This window comes from Embiotoca jacksoni, unplaced genomic scaffold (assembly GCF_022577435.1).
Source record: "Embiotoca jacksoni isolate LCO1_2020_lvr unplaced genomic scaffold, fEmbJac1.0.p SCAF_1, whole genome shotgun sequence".
Lineage (NCBI taxonomy): Eukaryota > Metazoa > Chordata > Actinopteri > Embiotocidae > Embiotoca > Embiotoca jacksoni.
In genome coordinates, this window is record NW_027185229.1 from 8,746,868 (window position 1) to 8,761,409 (window position 14,542).

Here is a 14,542-nt window from a genome sequence, read left to right on the forward strand (position 1 = left end):
TGTTTAAAGTGTGCAGAACAGAGATTTATTTGAAGCGTTTTGTGAAGCATTAGTACTTTGTGTGAATGCAATGAAAATACTAACTTTGGATGTGTGATTTCGCACCATCTAAATTAGAAAACGACAACGTTTTCACCACCCCAATAAATGTTTAATCATTTACATATGTATACAGTTTAAAACCCAGCCTTCAGGATTTCAGTCAGACTACTCTCAGGTCGACACCACCTTTGGTGATTTGCAAGGAGTTAAGAACAATACATACATTTCTCTGTACAATATTTTTTTTATATACTTCCGATTATGCATTAAGAACTAATGGTTGATTTTGTATAGTGCAAAATAACCCTTCACCGTCTCATGCAGTTAAAAATTGTCTATACAATACCATGTCAAAGGGTCAATCATGAGAAATGTATAAAGCAAAGCTTGAACAAAGTCCCAAAGATTTCAAATGGACAGGTGAATCACAAACTGATTCAGTAATATGCACTGTGTATGTTTTGCATTACACCAACATCCCAATTTAAATAGAGTATATGATCATAATCTAAATAAAATGATACAAATGAACGAGTTTTCTTCGGACACAGTGATTAAACTTAAATTCTCTGCCTAACTGTTTCCTGTGAAAGCATTTGTGACTGAGTAGAGCCCCAGAAGTAACACAGTGAATGCAACTAGTTTATTTCTGGTTCTGCAGCAATTCATCAATCTGGGTTTTATACATGTTCTTTACATCCTCTAGGTCCAGTCTTAGTTCTTCTGCTTCTTCAGCCTTTTCTCCATACATCTGCAGGATGGTGTTGTGCCTCTGCTCCAGGTCCTGAAACACACAGCCACACAAAATGAGAAGAAACTCTGCGGATACAGTACCTCTCAAGAAGAAAGCTGACACTGGGCAATATTTGCAATAAGGTTCTGGTCTCCCAGACTATACTAATGATGTATATATAGCCCTGTACCTTGAGCTGGATTTTCAGCTTGGGGATCTCTTTCACCTTCTCCTCTATCTCGTCGTTTTGATTTGTGAGTCGAACCAGCTCCTCTGCCATCACAGAGCGGCTCCTCTCCAGACTGGTGATCTCAAGCTAAGAGAACAAAAGAAAACAAAAGAGTCCAGTACATATAATAGTAAACAACTGCTGTTATGTAGCAGCGGCATCTAATTCATAATTGAAATCTTAAATCTAAGATAAATGTTGTTCTGAACTGCTGCAGTACCTGCAGCTGTGCTATCTCTCCTTCTCTCAGCTTGAGTTGAGACTGGAGGTTCTCTATGATGCTGGAGCCTCCAGACAGTCTGGCGGCCTCGTACAGGTTGGTCCCACTCATCGTCATGGTGCCCAGCGAGTGGTCTAAAGAGTCATCCTGGGGAAGAATAAAACAAGGTATTAAAGCCGTCAAGCTACACAAATACAAGCAGGTATAAATGCATCTTCAGGTTCCAGATGTTGACATGTTTTTTGATTGTAAGATATACATTCAAACTAGCATTGTAAGGAAAGCAGGGTGCACCTGGGAAAGGATGGAAGTGTGCAGCCCAGCATTGTCAGCTCCACTGATGGAGCTAGAGCGGGACAGGGAGGGCGTGGAAGACACTGGGGGCTCTCCAATAGAGTGGGTCATGGCTTTCCGCTCCTGAAAATTAAAATTGAGAAGTTTTGGACTGAATGACACGAACTCAAAATAAAATAACATGTTAATAAATTATAAAATTCTCCTAAACCTTTTCTCTGAGTGCTTCTTGTGCCAAGTAGCATTTCTTCTTCTCTTGCTCCACCTTCATCTTCTCCATCTCTAGCTGATTGTTCAGCAGCAGCTGGTGGGAGGAGCAAAAGGAAGCACATAGGTTGTTTCATGCAGTTTACCAACATGAGCAAGAAAGAGTGTTGTGGTACCTTTTCCTTCTTGGCCTCTTCAACCATCCGACTATGTTCTCCTCGCAGATTTTCCAATTCAACATGCTCCCTAGAATGAGAAGCTAAAAGTGACTACAGAGAATCACCAGTATTGAAGTCCTCTCTGAGATGCTATAGAACAATCTTTTACCCCGCTTATCTCCTGAAGAAGATAAATGGTTTGTTCAGTAGACAAAAATTTGATAGCTTATATAGTCATATTTTCAGCAAGCTGTTTATGTCTATGTGTAGATAATAGACTAAAATATGGAGCCAGGAGTCAAACCTAGAATCTTCCGATCAGTAGTGAGATGCATTATCCAATGCGCCACTGGCCCATTCTCATACTATGGGACCTTCTAACCAAACATAATCCCGTGGCACAAAAGCCATGAGCAGCCCATGCATGAGTGCTTCTCTCAGGAGGGTGGGTAGGAAGGGGGTTCCCGGGGCCCCGGCTTTACACTCAGACTCACAAATGTTTTTTGTAAAACTTCACCACTCCAGCAAGCATTAACATTACAAGGGGAGTTGTGGTGACTAACAGTTTCCCAAACCATTCTGCAAGTTTTATCCTACTCAGAAAACCTTCTCTATTGACTTTCTTCACGTATGTCTGGAAAAACAAAACTGTTGAAAACTACAATATTGTTTTTGCCACTGACACAGATGTATTTCTGTATTGGCACACAACAACATGCAACCACAGTAGATCAGAGGAAGATATCATTTCATTCTGCTATAAAACTCTGTTTACTAATGTTTCAAAGTATAATTTTTTGAATCCACCACAAAAACCGACCAAATTCAGGTCAGTGTGCTACTTAAGGTCCCTCTGAAAAATCCTACTTTTGTCAGCCATTTTTAGACACTAACACATTACTTGGACATAACTACTGAAAAGCAAATACAAGCCACTGATAATAACACTCGATCAACTATTCAATAAACTAACCACATATACATAAACTTCATCTAGGAACCCCACACACGTTCCACTTGCCAAGAGACACAAACCAGGCAGTGGATGCGCATTATCACTCAACCTAGTAGTTTTAAGTTTGGAATTTGTCACCTGCTATTCTCATCCTCCAGTTTCTCCCGCTTGTTCTTCTCAGTCTCCAGCTGTGCCAGATGTCTGGCTTTTTCCTGGCGGAGCAAGGAATTCTGGGACTCCAGGGAGGCCAGTTGGGACTTGATGGTCAACAGGTCTTCTGTTGCTGATCGCTCCTTCTCCACAGCGACGGCCAGCTGAGCCTGGGCATCCGCTGTTGAGACAAAGAGGGAGAGCAAAAAGACAGAGCAAAAAGACATCAAGCTTTTCACCCACTTTGCACCATACACCCTGTTTCCACTTGGCTAGATCAATCCAGACATATCCCTCCTGGCCAGATCGGATCACAAGTGGCCTGCTCTCACCAAGTCTGTCAGAGATATTCTTCTCCAGTTTCTCCCAGGATACCGTCTGTCCACCGAGTGAGGCCTGTAAGTTCTCAATTTGTCGCAGTAAGGGTCGTGTGGCCGAGGTGACACTCTGGCTGAGCTCCTGGTTCCGAGTCTCTGCTTCCTGCAGTCTCTAACAGAAGACAAAAATACAATGGAGTGCATTAAATAAACCCTTTTTCCTGTCAAAATGATGGTTATTTCTGCAACTTCTCAAAAGGAGACATCTTGATTGGATACATTAACTCAAATATATTATGTTACCTGTTGAAGCTCACTGATCTCCTCCCTCAGATAATCTTCTTTCCTTCCCTGCTGTTGCTCAGCCCTCTGCAGAGCCGCCCTCAGGTCGGCCACCTGTGCACAGTATTACAAAGAGATAATGATTTAATGTCCATTTTAACTTGTCTTTGATTAAATGATAAAATGTCAAACATACAAAATTCAGCTTGTTCTGGGATAGATGAATTTGTGTGTCAAGTTAAATGAATTGACTAGTAAGTATGCATGAAAAAAACACGCAAATAATTATTCCTTGAGCACAATGGCAAAACGGCAGTTACAAATTACTGCTGCATCCCTGACTCACATTTGATGTTTATTGAGGCTGCATTAAATTATACTGTAGAGCACACTTTACATAAGGTATGCTGATATTGTCGGCTTTATTTGCATGCATAGAAAAAAAAATGCTCCATGGTTACGTGTGTGTACAGCACAAGCCTGTGTTACCTGGTTGGCCAGTGCCTCCTGTTGCATCCTGGCCTCCTCCTGGGCCTTCTCGAGAGCCAGACTCAGCTGCTCTTTGGCTTGTGTCGACCTGCTCAGAGCTGCCTCTTCAGCCTCACTGGCTCGGCTGGCATTCACCTTGTGAAGTTCTGCCAGCTCCCTGAAAACAGAGATATCACCATCATGGCCATTTACATCTGCACACTGGATCTAAAATCAAAAAGCTTGATCGAGCACTTCTATATTACTTAAGAATATGTTGAAAGGCTAGGTTTACATTTTCTTAACTGTGTCTCCGTACAATAGTGAGATGTCCTTAGGCACATGGAAAGAGTTACTGGCTATTGTAGCTGTGAAGTTATCCCCCCAAGAGATGGGGATGTGACAACAGTCCTCCTTCTGTGCAAAGATACATTTAAAACTTAAACCAAAGCTAATATGAGGATTAATCGGTCTGATTTAGTCAAATCTATTCTTCCAAAGTTTGTGTCTTTTTAGTCCAAAAGTCACAGTGAGGAAACCTTGTCCAGCAACACAAAACAAAACAAAAAAAAGACTGCAACTTGATATAAGTACATTAGACTACTGAAGTATCATATTAGCTTTGGCTAAACTTTAAAAAATTGTTTTGCACAGTACAGGGACTGTGCTCTTTTGCTGGATTCACATCAGGAGGGAATTACTTGATGGCCAATATGTTACTTGTTTGAAGACCAACTTAAAAATATGGGGAGCACTATGCATATAAATAGTTACTAAAAACTGGAGTATTACACAATGAAAGTGTCTTATTCCAATCGTAGCCTGAAAAAAATATGAGATCTGAAGGACCTAAGATACAATAGTTGGCTTATAAAGTTGGATTTCCAGTCAGCGCTCTGGTCCTTAGTATTCAGTATCAATAGCAGGGTGTGCCAATGTTTACTTATAAGAGTTGTCCAGAGCTGCCTGCAGACTTCTGCTTTTCTCCTGCAGCTCCTCAGAGTCTGACTGCAGTCTGCTCAGCTCCTTCTCCTGTCGCTCCACCACAGCGTTCAGCTTCTTGATGTTCTCTCTGTGCTGCTTCTCCACCTCCTCCTTCCCATCTAGGACCTAAAACGCATAAAACAGGCAACCGTGATCATACTAAACAAAGTTTAAGTGAATGACAACAAACACTTTATCTACACATGAAAGAACAAACATAAAAACATATATAAAAAAAAAAAAAATTAAAAAAAACATTCATTGAATGGTGAGAATCTCTTTTAAAAAAAAGTTTTTACAGTAGTTGATATGTTAGAAAACAAAGAGTTAAGAGTAATGAATAACCAATCCTAAATGCACAAATACACAACATTTAAATGGCCCTATATTTTTCATCTTTCCAAAACATTACAGGACAGTAAAAGACAACAAAGTCCTTCATTATATTTTTGCAGTTTTGTTAAGATGTTCTGAAAGTATAGTTGTGTTGTAGAATAAATGCCATATGCACTTTGAAACTTTGAACCAAAAGGTGACTTTGACGCAACCCTGCTCCGCCCAGCAATATGTTAAATCCTCACACCAAGCTCCCATAATCTCTGTCTCATGCGCATGGTTTAACTAGCTCATTAATTTCAAAGAGGTCAGAGTGAGTGTCAAAATGAGTCAGTGTGAAGGCATTATGTAATTACATTCACTTTTCACATTAAGCCAAATCAGAAGCTTTATCTGTTGAAAAGCACAGTCAAAACATGGAATGACGAACTGAGCTTAAACCCATCTTATTGCACCTTCTAACAATACCAAGTCCTGACTTGTCAACCACACTTTCTCAAATATAACCAAAGTAAATCACCAAAATTGAAAGCTGAAGACGCAAACACTGCTAACTGAAACAATCAAAAGTAAATTTGGTTTACTGGATTAAGCCTAAATGAACCTATAAAAACATAATCCCTGGGGTGCCATGGTAGCCTAGTGGTTAACGGTTATGCTTTTGCCTATAATTGATAGTGGTGAGATATGACGTGCAGACGCATAAGGAATTAAATGGATGATGTCATTATGTGCAATGTTTTTTTTAAATTAATCTGTTAACTCAAGATTTTAGAACATAAAACCAATATGAAGAAAGTTAATCAAACATCACAGTTTAGCAAGTGCATAGAAAAAGTGAATTTAAGCATTTCGGCATTTTATTGGAATAACCTTAAAATGATCAGACCAAGTTTAAAAAAAAAAAACTTAACGAGATCAAATGTGTAGAAAGCTTTCAAGACGGCCTTACACTGTTTGCTCTTTAAACTTCAGTGCTTAAACCATTTGATGATGGTCGGGGAAAAACTCTTAATGTGTATTACCATCCCGTTTCCAAAAAAGGTGTCACTCTGTATGAAATGTAAATAAACTCAGAATGCAATGATTTGAAAAATCACATAAACCCATATTTAATTGAAAATAGACCAAATGTTGAATACGGAGAAATTTTAAACAGTGATAAACATGCCCGTCCCAAAGTTTTTGAGAGGTGCTGCTGCCATCAAATTCAAAATAAGCACGTTTTTTAATAAAACAATAACATTTCTGAGTTTCAACATTTATATGCTGTCTTTAGTCTACTTGCATTTAAATATGGGTTTACACAATTTGCAAATCATTGCATTGTTTTTATTTCCATTTTACACAGCATCCTAACTTTTTTGGAAACAGGGTTACACTGTAGTAAATCCTGACCTGCTGCAGGTGCCTGAGCTCCTCTTCTTGCTCCTTGATTTTCTTCTGTTGCTTGGTCAACTTTGTATCACTCTCCTTCTCCTTCACACGCAGTTTCTTGATGATGTTGCTGTGCTGCAGCTGCTGCTTGGACAATTTTTCACCTAAAAGTGAGAGAACATAAGACCCCATTCAACCATTCTGGTAAAGATGGAAATTGATGCTGAGGCTATACCCACTGAGCAGTATTTCAGTAACAAGGTAAAAAAAAAAGAAAGAAAAAAAAGTCAAGTCCCCAGCTGTACTATTATAAACTATTAACACTCTGATCCTTCACAGCTGCTGTATGTCTGATTCTTGCACTGTAATAATATATTTTCTGTTTTTCACATCTCTACCCTCTCCATCGAAAAAACTAAAATAATCTATAACATTTGATTTTGTGTTTCAGGTGGCAACATTTTGTACCTCTCCATTTATCTTCATACACTGCTCAAAAAAATAAAGGGAACACTTAAACAACACATCCTAGATCTCAATGAATGAAATATTCCAGTTGAAAATCGTTATTCATTACATAGTGGAATGTGTTGAGAACAAAATAACATAAGAATGATCAATGGAAATCAAAATCATTATCTCATGGAGGTCTGGATTCAGAATCATACTCAAAATAAAGGTGGAAAAATCAGATCACAGGCTGATCCAACTTCTGTGGAAATTCCTCAAGACAAGTCAAAATTAGGTGAGGGACGACGGATGTTCTCCTGAGGGATCTCCTCCCAGACCTGGATCAAAGCATCAGTCAACTCCTGGACAGTCTGTGGTGCGACGTGGCGTCGGTGGACGGAACGAGACACGATGTCCCAGATGTGCTGGATTGGATTCAGGTCTGGGGAACGGGCAGGCCGGTCCATAGCATCGATGCCTTCATCATGCAGGAACTGCTGACACACTCCAGCCACATGAGGCCAAGCATTGTCATGCATCAGAAGGAACCCAGGGCCCACTGCACCAGCATATGGTCTTACAATGGGTCTGAGGATCTCATCCCGGTACCTAATGGCAGTCAGGGGACCTCTAGCTAGCACATGGAGGGCTGTGCGGCCCTCCAGAGAAATGCCTCCCCAGACCATCGCTGACCCACCGCCAAACCGGTGACGCTGGAGGATGTTGCAGGCAGCAGAACGTTCTCCACGGTGTCTCCAGACTCTGTCACATCTGTCACATGTGCTCAGTGTGAACCTGCTCTCATCTGTGAAGAGCACAGGGCGCCGACGGAGAAGCTGCCAATCTTGGTGTTCTCTGGCAAATGCCAATCACCCTGCACGGTGTTGGGCTGTAAGCACAGGCCCCACTTGTGGACGTCGGGCCCTCGTATCACCCTCATGGAGTCTGTTTCTGACAGTTTGAGCAGAAACATGCACATTAGTGGCCTGCTGGAGGTCATTTTGTAGGGCTCAGGCAGTGCTCCTCCTGTTCCTCCTTGCACAAAGGAGCAGATAGCGGTCCTGCTGCTGCTGGGTTGGTGTCCTCCTACGGCCCCCTCCACGTCTCCTGGTGTACTGGCCTGTCTCCCGGTATCTCCTCCGTGCTCTTGACACTGTGCTGACAGACACAGCAAACCTTCTTGCCACAGCGTGCATTGATGTGCCATCCTGGATGAGCTGCACTACCTGAGCAACTTCTGTGGGTTGTAGACACCGCCTCATGCTACCTCTAGTGGTGAGGGCACTGGCAAAATGCAAAAGTGACCAAAAATCAGCCAGAAAGGCAGAGAAAGACAGAGAAGTGGTCTGTGGTCACCACCTGCAGAATCATTCCTTTATAGGGTTGTCTTGATAATTACCTCATTTCCACCTGTTGTCTGTTCCATTTGCACAACAGCAGGTGAAATTGATTCACAATCAGTGTTGCTTCCTAACTGGACAGGTTGATTTCCCAGAAGTGTGATTGACTTGGAGTTACATTGTGTTGTTTAAGTGTTCCCTTTATTTTTTTGAGCAGTGTATATACATGATAACAGATGTTTGAATGAGAGTTTACATAATCCAGCAAACTATTAGTTAATCTGTTACATTTGACATCCACTAAAGCAACTTTAGTAGTGAGAAAGACCTAGAATACAACCGAGTCTAGACTGTGCAGTCTATTTATAGAGGTCAGGTGGGATTGGTGGAGATGCTTCCTAAATAAGTCTTACCCTCTTCCAGCAGACCTTTGATCTGGTCCTCCTTCTCTTTGATGATCTCCAATGTATCACTGGAGTTTAGTCTTGTAGAAAGCTCTTCTCGTAAACCCTTTATCTCCTGTAGCACAAATACATTCTTTGACATAGAAACTTTGGACATGTTAATTTTTTGGAGTCTATCAGGATTTGGGTTTGGAGGAAAATACAGAATTTAAAAAAGGCCTGTGCGGCTCTTGGAGAAAATTCTCAATTTATTTAAAATGAATGACCAATATTATTAATATGGGAGTTACCTTCTTGGCTATGTCTCTCTCCTTGCAGGCCAGCTGAGCCTTCCTTTCTGTATCGGCAATGCGTTGGGTGAACTCATCCTTCAGGGACTGAACAGTGGAACTCTCCTCCTTCAAGCTTATCACTTCACTGGAGGACAAACAGACTCTTTAATGTAAGAGCTTAATGTCAAAATCTGTACGACCTCGAGGCAAATATGCTTTCTGAATTCTGCACCCGTCAATTATTTGAAGTCAACAGTCAGAGAGACTGAATGAAAAACATCCTTAGAATACTTTGTGATATATTTAACCGTGCACTGTAATGACAATATAAATGAAGTTCAGAATGTCTTCTTACTTCTCTCTAATCAATGTATATTGGATGTTTTTATGGTGGTATTATCTTGTGTGTCTTGTCTGACCTGGGGCCCGTTCCACAAAAGTAGAATTAAGAAGTCCAGGCTACTGGAGTAAATCCAGGCTTCACCTAGCCCAGTCAGTTCATCCTGGCTTAAGATGTTTCACAATTGCCAATCCTGGCTGATCAAGTGCGGCTCGTTCAAACTTGTGTGTGTGTAATTAATCTGGATAAATACACTTTCATGGCTGTCTTCAAAAGACCACGAGGTGGTTCATATTCACTGATGTTAAATGGAAAAGAGGCGTGCTGCATGCTTAAATCTTAGTGAGAAACAGCTTTTAATGGAAGCATACGAGGAGGAAAAGGACAAAATGTGAAAAAGAACACTGCTGCTTTAATTAGGGAGCTCAACAGGCATGGCAGACAGTAGTGGACTGACTGAATGCGTCGTTTCCTTAAAATAAACATTTATCGAACACAGATCTAAACTAAAACTGTCATAATGCTATAGCCTACTCCAAGGAGTTAATGGCTCAAATTATCAGTTGTATACCTTAATGTCTTAAAAGTGAGCAGAGGAAGTTAATGTTACTCATATTATTCACATTGAAGATTACACTTTAACATTTTTTAAGCCCAGTACAGATGATCTGTGGGACGGTCAGGGCTCAGTGGTCTGAATCTTGGGAACGTTCATGCAGGCAGTCATTAAAAAAGCCGAGGGGTCCGACTTGTCACGAAACACCTTTTTCCATCAGAAAGGCCGTTTGGCCATCATCGATGACATCATCAAGGACACGCGATTGTAAAGGGAGAAACACCCATCTTTTAATACTTTATTGCCCTCATGACTTAATTCAAAACACCTGTGCCACTTTATTGTCCATTTCTAATGATCTCAGTAACTGCAATAAAATACTCATCAAACCTCAAGTAATAATATAAACAGTAGTCTTTATAAAGGGAAACTTCTTTTATTATTTATTTTATAGCAAAACTTCCTTTTGACAGGGAATAACTGTACGAAATTGATTTCTGATCAGAGTAAACACTGACTGAAAGGCACCAGGATTAAGTAAGAATGGTTGTTAGCCTGGTCTGGACCAGGATATTTGCACAGAACAAATCTCCATGGTAATTTATGTGCCACTGCTTTTGTGAAACCCTTAATCCCTCATCCAGGTTTTGTGAAACAGGCCCCATGATATCAGTAATAGCAGTTAAGATTATTTATAGTTCTTGAGTGAAGCAGGTGTGTGCGTGCCACATACTCACTCTTTCAGGTTGTCACACTCCTCCTCCAGCCTGGCCTTGTCTTTGCTAACCGCCAGCAGCTGAGACTCTCTCTTCTCAAGGCGGCCTGACAGCTCATCATTAACCTACGATATGTCCACAATGTTTTTTCTACTTACAAAAAAGCCTGAAAATATCACATTCATAACGAAACCAGTACAATAATCTTCTTTGATTGGAATGACAGATTCTTAGACTTGTGGAGTGATTACAGATATTTCATTGAAGAAAAATGTTATATGCTGGCAGGAGATTTAATTAGAATTAATCTTCATGTGATTGTTTCATTGTTTAAGTTCGAACATTGCTGTTTGAAGCTTTGCTGCTACATCATCTCGGGTTTTGAAAGCTAAATCTATTAGACAGGAAACTATCAAGTTTCCAAAGTCACAGCCGATAATCTGGGAAAAACAGGTCAGAAGAATCTACAAGAAATGATGACATGGCAGGGTAGCAAAGCTATTTACTTCTGTTTTGCTTTGAAAAGCTGTACAAAATACGGAGTTGATTTTTTTTTTTTTGGTTTCATTTTAAATGTATCAATGTTGCTTTGTGATCACTGCTGAATTCTTCAATTATTTACTTATGTTCATGGAGACATTTTTACTTTTCAGAGAAGTTTTAAACTTTTGCATAGTACTGAACACACGATTAGTCCTTATCGTTTTTTTGCCAAATGTTGTGGCCAAGTTACGTCGTGGAGGGGTTAGTGCATTCATCAGGATCAACAAAGCTATGTGGACTTTGTGAACTAATATTTTGCAGAATATCTCATTTTAATCAACACGTTTGTTCCAAAACCTCTCTCAAGAATTAATATAGGTGAACACATACAAAATATTTGTATGTGCTTAAAATAAATTATTAAATCTCATTCTGCCAGCTGTGCAAGTGTACAACATCAGTTGTTACCTTTTGAAGCTCCAATATCTGAACAGTTGTGACACTCTTCATCTCTTCAGTGATTGGCTCTTCAGCTTTGGCGGTGGGTTCGGAAAGTGTGACATTAACCTCCGATTCCTGCCCTGTCAATTCTTCAGGCTGCTCACTATTCACAGGTGTCGCACTGCGTCCACTCTCCTCCATCTCATCCAGCGACTGCTCCCTCATTGCTTCAGTGAATCCCTCCTCCTCCTCCTCTTCCTCCTCACCTACCTTCTCCACCACTCCATCGTCCTGCTTCTGACACGACGATACCGTTAAAGGAGCAGGGCCCGCGGTGACAGACGCTAGAGTTCGACTGCCTGGGACGTCATCGTCTGAGTTAACCTCACTGACACTCCGGCTGTCCAGTGACTGCACACTAAATGAATCGATGCGCTCAAATGCATCCGAGGACGAACCGCAGCTCTCTGTGAGTTTAGGGTAGTCCTCAAGTCGGGGGAAATCTCCACAGGAGGAGGCAGTGAGAAGCTGGAAGGAGCCCTGCATTAAGTGAAGGCCAGCCTTGCTCTCACTAGTTTCTTGTCTCGAGCTGGCTGAGCTCTCACTCAACACACTCTCATGGTCGAGGACTTCAATGTCACTGGTGGTGGATGTTCCTGAGGAGAAAGCGCTGACTGGAGGGGAGGGCGTATCATTCTGACGATCCTCCACTTTTGAGTCTTTATGCTCCGGGATTACTTCCTTAGAGGATGTGGCCGGCGAGGGATCAGAAGGAGCAGAGCTCTCAACGTGAGAAGTGGAGGGTTGAGGAGAATCTGTGACATCCACCTGGTGTTCTGATGGAGTCTGTGACTGCTCTGTTTTTAAGTCTACAGAAACTGTTGTGCCATCATCTGTCTTTACGCTGCTTGTTTCAAAGTCAGGGTCACAGGGAGGCTCACTGGCCAAAGAAGCAGGAGAGACTGGCTGCAGGAGGATAGTGTCTGAGTAATGTAGTGGAGGTGAGGACTCGGGCTCCTCTGACTGGCTCTCAGCTGCTGTCTGACTCTCAGGACTCTCATCAGCAGGTCCACACTTTTGACTCTCCACATCTTTCTGGACCACACCATCTTTGCTTTTATTTTCCTTCTCTTGAAGCCGCCTTTGAGACTTAGAAGGGGGCACAGACACAACCTGGGGGTCGATGACAACTTGTACGTCTCCGGGCAACAGAAAGGCACTGAAAAAGTTTTCGGATTCATCCACAACGGTGCGGGTGACGGGAGTAGTGATGGCCTCTGAGGAAGGAGGAGGAGTATTGGTCCTCTCCTCAGGGGGTGCTTCCCACTGCGTCATCCCCCATCCTCCACTTAATGAAAGCTTTCCAGATAATGTAACATCTGACCAAAGAGATATCAGTTTTAATATTTGAAGTGGCTGTAGCTGTTCATCTTAAATTTACATATGGCAACAGAAACTGTTGGAGCACTATGTCACATTACTCACCATCATAGGGCATTACAACTGTGTCACCCCATTGGTCCTCCTCTTTGATGTCCAGGACACGGTCAATTGACTTCTGAGCTGTTGTTAAAGCTTGTTTAGCAAAGGTGGACAGATGAGACGCGTTAAACCAACTCATCCTGACTATCGGGCGAGTCAGCTAGCGAGCAAACACCCAGTTCAGAATGAGTTCCACGGATCTTTAAGGGAATTCAGCATTACCACACAAACACTGTCACATTAACCGCGTCCGCGTTTGTCGTCAGTCGCGAATATTTTCAGAGAAGCTTGAGGTGACACCGAGCTACCGTGCAGCTAACGAGCAAAGACGTGCGTAAACGCTAGCCGAAGCTGTCGGGAGCGTGGACAGCAGAAGAGTTTCTGGCCATTAAAATCGCGACATTTCTTCAGGTCAGTCATGTAGAAATGCGGGTTTCTCCCAACATCGCTCACAGAACTCCAGAAAGAAGGTCAAGTCAAACGCATTTCCGTGGTAAATCGAGCTTTTCTTCGGCTCCTACGCTCGGTCGTCATCGTTTGTTGTGGTCGCTCTCAACTTGTAGCACGCAAAGCGTTAGCCTGCTCGCTACTTCCTGTCCACGTAGCACCGTGACGTCACGAGCTGGTCCGTCAACACACGCGCCCACTCGGTGTGAAGTCACACGCGCGGCCGTGGAGGGTGTCTGGGTTAAGGGGAAGACCTGTTACCCAAAATACTGCAGAAAGATAGCGAAATTAAATAAAAAGCGTGTAATAGTGTGTAAATTAAAGAAACGGTGTATATTGATTGCATATTCACCCACCAAACATCATCATCATGATATAAATATACAGCCTCTCACAAGCCTGAGAGGAAAAAATATTTATATAAATTCTCTCCCACACTTCTACGACCGTATACTTTCTTTTTTGTAAATTAAATTTTTTTAGCTGTTCGTAATCTCATTATATTCTTGGATTTATTTATTTTTTTCCACAGTTCCTCAGTTTGTACAACACAGCCGGTAAAGTCAAATAATGTTCCGTTTTTTCAAGTACAGCAACATGTTTATTTCAAAATACAAACCTCTAATCCCGTCATGTGCCCATGAAAACAGTTTTTAAATGTCTGCTTGATGCGAGGTAACTTACTTTTCCGTTTCAAATAAACGCGCGGAACTAACATGTGTAAGTGTGTGGCGTTTCACCTCGGTCTCTCCGGTAGTGCTGCACTTCTCAGGGAGTGAGGTTCGGCCTCGTCCCGGTGGAACAACACTTAATGTGGCGGACACTCCACGCAAACGGAACGAGAGTGTGCATGGTCCGG

At 41.9% G+C, this 14,542-nt stretch overlaps 1 protein-coding gene across 1 annotated transcript; it reads right to left on the reverse strand.

The window, feature by feature from the left end:
- Window positions 1–2: 2 nt before the first annotated feature.
- tmf1 (TATA element modulatory factor 1) lies at window positions 3–13,815 on the reverse strand. Its single transcript, XM_069148463.1, has 17 exons — window positions 13,240–13,815; window positions 11,782–13,133; window positions 10,852–10,955; window positions 9,237–9,363; window positions 8,956–9,061; window positions 6,774–6,916; window positions 4,999–5,165; window positions 4,077–4,233; window positions 3,609–3,701; window positions 3,321–3,477; window positions 2,977–3,169; window positions 1,902–1,971; window positions 1,730–1,822; window positions 1,519–1,641; window positions 1,225–1,371; window positions 966–1,091; window positions 3–826 (listed from the first exon to the last, which is right to left on the reverse strand). Exons 1-17 carry the CDS (start codon window positions 13,373–13,375, stop codon window positions 686–688), a joined length of 3,435 nt encoding a protein of 1,144 aa, XP_069004564.1. The 5' UTR covers window positions 13,376–13,815; the 3' UTR covers window positions 3–685.
- Between the last annotated feature and the right edge of the window lie 727 nt (window positions 13,816–14,542).